Source organism: Populus alba, chromosome 17 (genome assembly GCF_005239225.2).
Source record: "Populus alba chromosome 17, ASM523922v2, whole genome shotgun sequence".
Taxonomy (NCBI): domain Eukaryota; kingdom Viridiplantae; phylum Streptophyta; class Magnoliopsida; order Malpighiales; family Salicaceae; genus Populus; species Populus alba.
Genome location: NC_133300.1, coordinates 18419200 through 18429249, shown reverse-complemented (window position 1 = coordinate 18429249; position 10050 = coordinate 18419200). Strand labels below are relative to the sequence as shown.

The 10050-nt window shown below is 34.0% G+C and overlaps 1 protein-coding gene across 1 annotated transcript; it reads right to left on the bottom strand.

The window, feature by feature from the left end:
* Positions 1–1744: 1744 nt before the first annotated feature.
* Positions 1745–5407, bottom strand: LOC118034691 (putative disease resistance protein RGA3). Its single transcript, XM_035040036.2, has one exon. The coding sequence runs from the start codon at positions 5154–5156 to the stop codon at positions 1824–1826; it is 3333 nt and encodes a 1110-aa protein (XP_034895927.1). The 5' UTR covers positions 5157–5407; the 3' UTR covers positions 1745–1823.
* Between the last annotated feature and the right edge of the window lie 4643 nt (positions 5408–10050).

Here is a 10050-nt window from a genome sequence, read left to right as displayed (position 1 = left end):
ATATTATCTTTCTTGGCTCCAATCCTGTTTCATGGAGCTCGAAGAAACAACGTGTTGTCGCTCGATCTTCAACAGAGGCTGAATACAGGGCACTTGCAAATGCAGCCTCTGAAACTGTCTGGATACACTCTCTCCTACATGAACTTGGATTCAAACTCAACACCACTCCATCCTTATTATGTGACAATCTTGGCGCCACACATCTTAGTCACAATCCGGTGCATCACTCAAGGATGAAACATATCCAAATCGATCTTCACATTGTTCGGGATCTAGTTCACCATGGGGCTATTCATGTCCGACATGTCCACACTCAAGATCAACTTGCTGATTTGTTGACAAAGCCTCTCTCCAAGCAACGCACAGAGTATTTGAGAAGCAAAATTGCTCTTGCTGATGGCAACTCAATTTTGAAGGGGTGTATTAAGACAGATCATGGAAAACCAAATCCACCAGATTTCTAGCCAAGAATCATGTATATTAATGTAGACAGATAATGCAGCAATATTCTAGGAACACAATTGCAAATCATTCTATATTTAACTTACTGTAATTCCTCTATAATCCCTTACATTCAGCATACATTGTGTATAAATCTAATGCTCAATAACAGTAACAAAGAGTGGAAGATTTCTGTTGAAAAACTCTGTTATACATCACTCTGCTATAATCTTCTTTACACCATACTAATAACAGACATAATAAGCTAACAAAATTGTTTAAAGAGCAGAGTTTAAATGGAGAAAAGTAATAAGAAAAACAAGATATAGAATATATAGCATAATACCTGACAGGAGCACTGAGGCAGCTGGTGGACAAGATGACTTACTGTCACGGACACACAAGAAGATCTATGAAGGGAAATTTACAGCAGAAGTAGGAAGTATTCATGTTACATCGAAGAAAAAGTCAGATGATAAGTAGGGAAGCAAAATTCATTCAATCTACTGATCATTTCTTTTAATTGTAGGACGTATATAATAGAATAAATTTGAATTGCATAACAAATGAGGTGTTAAATGATCTTCATTTTATATTTTTAATTTTTTATTAAGTGTAAACAATTTTCATTTCACAAAGCATCATGAAGCTTTTTGTTAAATTACAGTCTTGAATTATTACTCAAATTGCAGTCTCCATTGTTTTGTAATAAGTTTATTATTTGGATGGATTAGGTTTCTATTTTCCAGTTTGTTTGTATTGATGCTCTCTATATACTTTCTGGTGCGAGCGATGTGTATTTTAAGTTTAGAAAATTTTACATGAGAAGGTCGTTTTGATCGATATAAAATATAATGGATATAACACAGGGTCAACTACAGGCAATCGAGCGAGTATATTTCCACGTGAAGTGCACAGCGATCTTGAATGACAAAGCTCGCAAATCCAAACATTTTCAATTCAGGATACAGAGAAATTAATCTTTGTTAAAGTTATTTAAACGATTACAACAAATTAAAACTAAGAAAATATATATTTTATTCTCATTCAATGTTAATGAGAAATTATTTTACAAATTTGCATATCAATTTTAATTGATTCTAATGTCAGGAATGTGAGCTATCTTAAGCCAGTCCTCTCCTAAATCTTTCTAACACCTTTTCTTTAAATATGGACAACCCCAAATAAATAGAGATTATTAAAATAATTAATTTTACAATCCTAGGAATGTAAACATGTTTTAACCAAAAAAAATCATGAATCAATTATTTTTACACATTTATATAAAAAATATAACAATATAACAATAATGAATTTGAGAAATTTATTTAAGCAATTATAACAACAATGAATTTGAGAAATTAAAATTTTGCATATCAATTTTAATTGATTCTAATGTCATTAATACTAATATTAGGAATGTGAGCTATCTTAGGCCAGTCCTCGCCTAAATCTTTCTCACACCTTTTTTCTAAATTTGGACACCGCAAAATGAATAGAGATTGGAGAGAAGTGAGATATCCAATCTGATTTGGCAAAGAAGCTAATCCCTCGCAGTTCTCTATACGTAGAGATCGGAGAGAAGTGAGATGTTGGATACTCTCTGGCAATGAATTCAGCTTTGGACATCTATCAAGTAACAAATCCTCAAGTGCCGTCAGATGCCGCACTCCCTCTGACAAAGATGTGAATTTATCACAACATCTAACAACTAACTTGCAAAGAGAAGATAAGCCACACAGCCCATTCATTGGCAGACAATTTAATCTTCCACAATACCCTATATCTAAAACCTCCAAGGAATTGAGGTTACGAAGACCTTCCTCTAGCAAGCTTTCAAGTTTCTCGCAATCCCATATCTCCAACCTTTTAAGAGCAGAAAGGTTATCTAATACCCTATTTGACAAAGACTCCAGATCTCGCATCCCCCAAATGTCTAAGCTTTCAAGGAGGGTATGATTTTGCAAAAACCCATCAGGAAACTCCCTCACATTTGGAATCATTCTTATAGAAAGGTAGGTGATAGAAGTGAGATTCCTAACTGACATCAGCAACGAAGCATTACCTTCCCGGATGACTAATGATTTGACGGAGGGTATAATTGGTATTTCGTTCAACACAGGGCAATCGACTATCCTCAAATCTCGAAGGCGAGGAAAGGTCCACGCAGACCATTGCTCTAATCCCTCTATTGAATTGAAAGTCAGCATCTCCAAAGATGGGAATGGATTTTTCCCACCTCCATACACATTGCTGTCGAAACTCTTCACACCATCCATTCTGATCAATACAAGACTCTTGAGGAACTGCAGTTTCCCTAATGGTGGAAGTTGTTCACAGTGGTCACATGCTGATAGCTCCATCTTTACCAGATTTGGTAGCGTCATGTTCAAGTTCATCATCCAATTAGGAAATCTTGAACCTCCATATCCACATATCTTCAACTTCTTCAGATTTGAATGAGGTTGAAGCCCTTCAAGGACCTCCTCGTTATTTACCTGAATAACATTCTTTCTTTCTTGTGGTGGCACAAATGACCAAGGGTAAAAAAGGTAATCTCCATTCCCATGCCAAGATAAAGTCAGTGATAAAAGAGTTGTCTTCAACTTCAAATTGGCACTTTTGGCATCTTTTAAATTCTTAACATTCACAAGATCTACGATACTCAATTCACCAGCAAGATTATTCAGCCCTTCCAGCTCACTTATGCGACGATCATTCTCTCCACCCACAATGAACAGGGTAAGTTTTCGCAAGCATATCAATTGCCCCATTCCACAAGGCATAAATTGAAGTGAATGACAAAACGTTATGTCAAGATAGACAAGATTTCTCATGTGCTTCATACCTTGTGGTAAATGGATGAGATTAGTGCAATCTCTCAAATCTAGTGTCTGGAGGTTTTGGAGAGAAGTTGTACTTTCAGGTAGTGTTTTGAACTCGGAGCCTGAGACATCGAGATACCTTAGATGTTTCAAATCACAAATTGACTTTGGCAATTTCTCCACCCTGAGACGTAAACTCAAGGCTCGATGTTTTCGACCAGGAATCTTTCCCCTTCCATACCCATTCTGTTCATTCCTCACAAGAAGAGAGCGAAGTGATAGGACCCTGAGAACTTCAGAGGACGAAGCTACTGATTTGTTATAAAATGCTACATGACGGGCAGTTTTAGGAATTTCCAGCTCCCCATCGCCTTCTGTCGTATAGCACTCTTGTCCTGCAATGGAATGTGCAAGATCATGCATAAGATCATGCATTTTACATGTTATGTTGCCAAATCCATCATCCTCGACCTCTTGCAGAAATGACCTTCCCACTAGTTCATTGAATATCTCAATACCCATGACGTGCAAATCCATTTCTCTTCTGCAAGAAATAAAGCCATTTGCCATCCACAAAGCAATCAGCTCCTCCCTCCTCATCACCTGATCTTTTGGATATATAGCGCAATACGCAAAGCATTGCTTCAAATGTGGTGATAGATTAGTGTAACTCAACCTCAAAGCAGGTAAGATCTCGTTTGCTTCTTCTCTTAGATCCCAAATCTCACTTTCTTTGACAGCTATCCACTGATCTTCACTTTCTTTTAACCGCATTAGGTTCCCTAGTGCCTTCATAGCTAAAGGAACACCACCACACTTCTTCACTATTGATACTCCAATGGCTTCCAGGCGTGCCCGCTCCTCTTTCCTTCTCATCCCGAATGCAAGCTGTTGAAACAACTGCCAAGAATCTTCTTCAGACAATCTCCCCATGTGCTTGACAAAAGCTGTTGCCATTCTAAGAGCAACCATCTCAATACGCGTAGTTACTATGACAGCACTACCTTTAGCTCCACACCTTAATACCTCCTTCAATTTATTCCACCTATCACCATAATCATCCCACACATCATCCAATACAAGCAAAAACTTCTTTCCATTTAACTTCTCTTGGAGGCGTTGTTGCAAGGGATCCAATTCTTGAAGACCACAAGGGGCACCATCAATGGACTCTATGATGGCTCTTGTTAATCTTCTTACATCGAAATCAGTAGATACACACACCCAGATCCTCAAACTGAATTGCAGTTTAACCCTTTCTTCATTGTAGACCATTTGAGAAAGTGTTGTTTTCCCTAGTCCCCCCATTCCCCATATAGCATAAATAGGGAGATTGTCTGCATTAGAGAGCAGGATGTTGACTAGTTCTTCTTTCTCCTTGCCCCTTCCACAAATTTCTGATTCATTCACGAGTGAGCTGGTAAGCCGTCCATCGTAGGTATCAGCTGCTATGTCCCCAACTTGTGGTGTTAAATTGAACTTGTTTTTCTCATCGGCAATGGCAGCCAGTTTTTCTCTAACATTCTTCAATTTATGAGCCATCCTTTGTCGAAAAACAAGAGGATTATGATTGAGAGAAAAGAAGGATCTTAGTTGATTTTTGAGATCTCTTCGCTGCTGATGCCACTGAGCTTCAAAGGCAAACTCATCTAGCAAATCGTCAACATCATAAGCTGCATCCTTGAGGTGTCTGAGCCACACCTTTATAGCCTCGTCCTTCCACTGCTTCACCTCTGCGTCCTGGAGCACAGCTTGAGTAATTATAAACGTGCGCTCGATATGTTCAAGATCAGTCTCTGGGCTCCCAGCAAGTCCAAGCTCTTGAAGAATTGAGGAATTCAAGTTCCCCAAGATTGTAGTCGCGAGAGCAGAAACAATTGCATCAGCCATAGCTTGTCTTGGAATGGAAAAGAAATGGATGTTGAGAAGAAGAAGTAGAGAAGGTGCGAGGAAAACTAAAAGCAGGGGATGTGAGCAAGAAACGGGAAAGTAAATATTGAGTAGAAAGAGCAGTGTGAGATGAGAAATGGCAAAGGTGAAAGTGTATGGTGATGAGCTTTTCTTCTGCTATCGATCTATTTTTATTAGTGATTGATAATGTGATGGATCCATTTTATTATTAGTGATCTCTTCGCTGGCCAAGTCGCTTGGGCTCCACACGGTGCAGACATGACGAGCTATGCTCATCTCTCGTTAGCAAACTGTGTATCTCTCTCGCATCAATTATGACAACGGGAATCTTCGGAAGTATGGTTGAGAGAAAGATTGTTTTTTAGTTTGTATTTACTAGCAAATACAAAGGCAAGTTGTCAAAGCATCTAATGCACCATCATGATGACAACGGCAACGGGCCTTCTTTTCCAAGGATTTCTAAGCTCCCAAGGTGAAAATCAGCTGTGAAAGCTCATTGCATCTCGGCCTTTTTCTTCGACTATTTCCAAGTGCCTTCAGAAAATCCATACCCTTTTTAAACCTACACGAAAAGCAAAATGCTTTCAAAAGTCGTGAGAATCAGCTGTGCGAGTCCACATTTCAAAATGCTTTCGACTCGTTGCATTTCATTGTTAACACTTAACAGTGCATATATACAGTAGAATTCCAACATGTTTAAAAGTTTCTAGTAATTACTTTAAATAGATGGTATATGCTACACTGTGATTGGAGTTATTTTTTTTCTGAATATAAAAAAAAACTTCATACTAAAACTTAGGATTTAAAAAAAATAAAAAATTGGGTAATTTAAACTAATTTAATGATTTTAAATAAAAAGTAATGATAATAGATAAAATAAATTAATAAAAAAATTAACATCTAGGATATAAAAAAAATACTTAAATTAACCTGAGTTAACTCATCAAATCTATAATTTCAAATATAAAATTAAAATAACTAAAAAATAATAATAAAATCTAATTCATAACCAATCAAATATTAAAAAACAAATTTTAAAAAATATGTTTAAAAAATAAAAAATACACTAAAACTAACTTTTTAAACTCGTTATTTCGGTTAACTAATTCGCTCGACTTTTTCTAACAAGATTTGATTAATGTTTGCCAATGTTGGAAAAACTTGAAATTTTGAAGTTTGAATATATATATATATATAATGAAAAGGAGGTTTGTACAGTCCCAATTATTGTAGCTCTAGGATCATATTTATTGTGAATTTTCAAGAATAAAATTATTTATTTTATTTTTTTTTAACAAAAATAATTTGCCTGATTATTGGACTTTTATATTTCTTTGCATAGTATAATGATTATCTTGTCATAGAAAGCAAAAAACGCTGAAGTAGCATCAAGGTATTGTTTAGACTTTTCAATGTTTAAAGCACAATAAAAATTACTCACGTGCCTTTAATTTCAAGAATTTTTTAACTTGCATGTACGGGTTTGTTTGTGTTTTTTATCCTGATTTTTTTTTGTTATAATTAATGAATTGAGAGGTTAATTGATAATTTAATAAATATAAAATATTATTCAAAAGTTGATGAGATGTGAGGCTGCTCAGCACCATTTTAGGGTAGGGTAGTATGATTGTTAAACGGTAAGCTTCCAAAGCATCACTATCATTTTGGCAATCCTTTTATCTACGTGAATGTGTGTGGATACCAAACCTCCAGTATAGTGACAATAAACTTTTTTTCTCTTTTTATCTTTTCAATTTTCATGTCTGATTCTTTAATTTTTTATGGCAGCAATTAAATTTTTTTTTTAGATATAGTTTCTATTTTTACTTATTATTCGCTTTATTTAAAATTATTTATAAAATAAAATTTTTTTTCAATTTAATCCTCTTATAATTTTATTCATATGCCATATTTGACCCATAATCTTTTGATTGTTATTTGCTTTATTTGAGATAATTTTTTTATTATTATGATTTAATCCTTAATAATTGTTTTCTATCAAATTTGAATCTCATTCTTTTATATTGTTGTTTTTGTTTAAGATAATTTTAAAAAATTGGTTTATTTTTATTACATCATTTAATATTAAATTAATTAGGAATTGACCTTCTATATTAAGTTCGGGTCTAAAATTTTGTGACTTGTGAGTTTGAAAAATTAATTTAAGTTTAGAAGATTTTTCTGAGTTTGCTTACTTTTTTTTTTCTTTTTTTGAACTCATGTGTTTTTTAATATTATCATTCAACATTTGTTTAATTAAATATTGAACTCCATTATGTTTTTATTTATTTTCTACAAGATTTCTCATTAATTTAGAAAATAACTTGGGTTATTGTAGGGTTTTTTTTATTGTTGTTCTTTAGAAAGTTGGCTTTTAAAAAGGTATATTTTTTTTAATTAAATCAAATTAGTTGACTAAATATAAGCATGAAATATTTACTTTATGATATTTTACTTTGTTTACACCTAAAATGAGGAAATTAGGGAAGCAAAAAAAAAATTTATTTTTTTAAAAAAATAGCACATTAAATTAAGAATATCGGTAGAATAACATATTATTAAAAATAATTAGTGAAATATCATAGTTTGTATGTGTCGCAATTAAAAAACACGATATTTATAGCTTGTTGATATTCAAAATAACAGTTGTTACAATAACAACAAAAATTTTGACAAGACAATTACAATAACAACAAAAAAAATTAACAACAACAACTTGACTGGACCACAATTGCCATTAAAAATAAATAAATCACCCGCTATGTTCATTGTGGATGACATTCCTTTTAAGAGTTATCTTTTTCTTTTTAGATTCCTTTCTCTCTTATATCTCTTGTTCTTTTCATAATTTTGGATCATCTGCCCCAGAACTTGTTGGGCATATTTATCGGTAGAACTATTGGTAACCTTTTTATAGCCACGGCAGGCAATGCCGCAGCCCCAGGTTGGACCGCCACATATTGGGCTATGGTGCCTCCAGCACTCTCGCCGGCTAAAATAACCCGCCCGAGATCCGCATATTCATTAATCCAATGGTTCGGGTCCATTACCATTAGAGTGCTTCGCGATCCACTGAAGCCCTGCCCATGAATCATCGTATGCAATCGGTAATTGGTGTTCAGGTGCTAACCTGTAGTCAATAGATTAGCAATGACATTGGCTTGGGTGGCTAGGGTTGAAAGAAAATTCTTCAAGGCAGAAGTAAATGGAGAGCCTATACAAAAGCCACCACCATGATAGTGGACGAGGAGAGGGAGCTTTTTAGCTGGGCCGTTGATTTTTGGACCAATTGATTCAGAATTAAGTACATATAACCATTTAATTGCAAAGTTGATGAAGTCACTGAAAGTAGTAGAAAACTTATTCTATAACGATTTGAGCTGAAAAGAATAAAAAAAACTTAATTCTAATAAAAAAAACTTAATTTTCTTATTCATGCATTTCTTTTTTATTTTTAAGAAAATATTTTTTTATGATCAGAAGTATTGTTTTTTAAGAAAAACTTATTACAATCATAAAAGTGAGTTTCAATAAAATAAAATCATGAATCAATCATTTTTACACATTTATATGAAAAATATGAGAACATTGAATTTGAGAAAATTATTTAAGAATTTACAAAAAAATAAAATTAAAAAAAAATATTTTATTCTCATTCAATGTTAATAAAAAATTATTTTAAAAGTTTTGCACATCAACCTAGCATATAATTATCTTTAAGGAAATCGATTATATCATTAAAAAAAACCCTGTATTTGAATACAATTTTTTACCATTCTTTTCATATATTTTTATAAAAACATAAATTCCAAAAAAAAATTCGTCTTTGTTGTTTGTAAACTCCAAAGAAATTATATCTACTATCATTTGTTAGGATCTAATGTTTGCAAAATACATATATGCATGAATTGGGTTTATTTACGGAGATGAAAAAATTCATGAGAGGGAAAATAAAACAGTAGGAATGACTGAATTCTTAGCATTGGTAATGCATAACAATCTGTACTTAAATAAATTTTTTATCAAGCCTACCGATTTACATGATGAAGCATTCGGTTAGTTATGCCTTGAATTTTACTTTTTAATGATTGCCAGTTTGAGTTTTTTTCAAGTTCACCATCTTAGTTGTGATGTATACAAAGTAGTCTAAATACTCCCAATTAAAAAAATTATATACTTTAAGTTGCTTCAAGTATTTGATCCATTTTCATGCAACAAAGAAGCATGGGATTGTGATTTTGGGCTGTGATGAATACCATGGGTTGTACTCATGGGTTTGATAGGTTCGGGATGAGCATACAAGAAAATAAAAAATCCTTTCTAACCCATTTCCAGGCACTGGAAATCTGGACTTCCATAAAAGTCATTGAAACTTAGCCTTACATTATTCAACACAAAATGCAGAATCATGAAGCAAGCAAGCACAGCAATTATATCACTAGATTGTTGCCTCACATGTAAAGGGAAACAAATTGAAAGATATCCATCCTCCTCACACCAACAAATCTTTCCATGGTTCATTGGAAAGACTACTAACAGTAACATTTCGTATGTGGTGTTGGTTGGGGTTCTCATGGCTTCCAGGGGATGGTGGTCTCTGCAATCATGAAAATCACAACATTTGGTTCCATGTTTGAAGCAACCCCTCTGTCCTCAAACTACTCCTTTCCTTCTTTCTCCCTGTCACGGCCAACAAGAATGGAAGCCCTGTGATTAGCAGCACCCTGTCAACCGGACAAGATGTAAAGCGATTAATGTGATTAGCAACACCCTGCCAATCCTCTTCGAGAATTAAACAAATGCGTAGATTACTTTCTTGGTAGGAAAAACAAAAACAACTTATATTCTAATTCTAAGGATTTATCGAAACAGA

What these genes read in the sequence shown, in the direction of transcription:
- LOC118034691 (XM_035040036.2), bottom strand. Translation starts at nt 5,156, where the DNA reads ATGGCTGATGCAATTGTTTCTGCTCTCGCGACTACAATCTTGGGGAAC.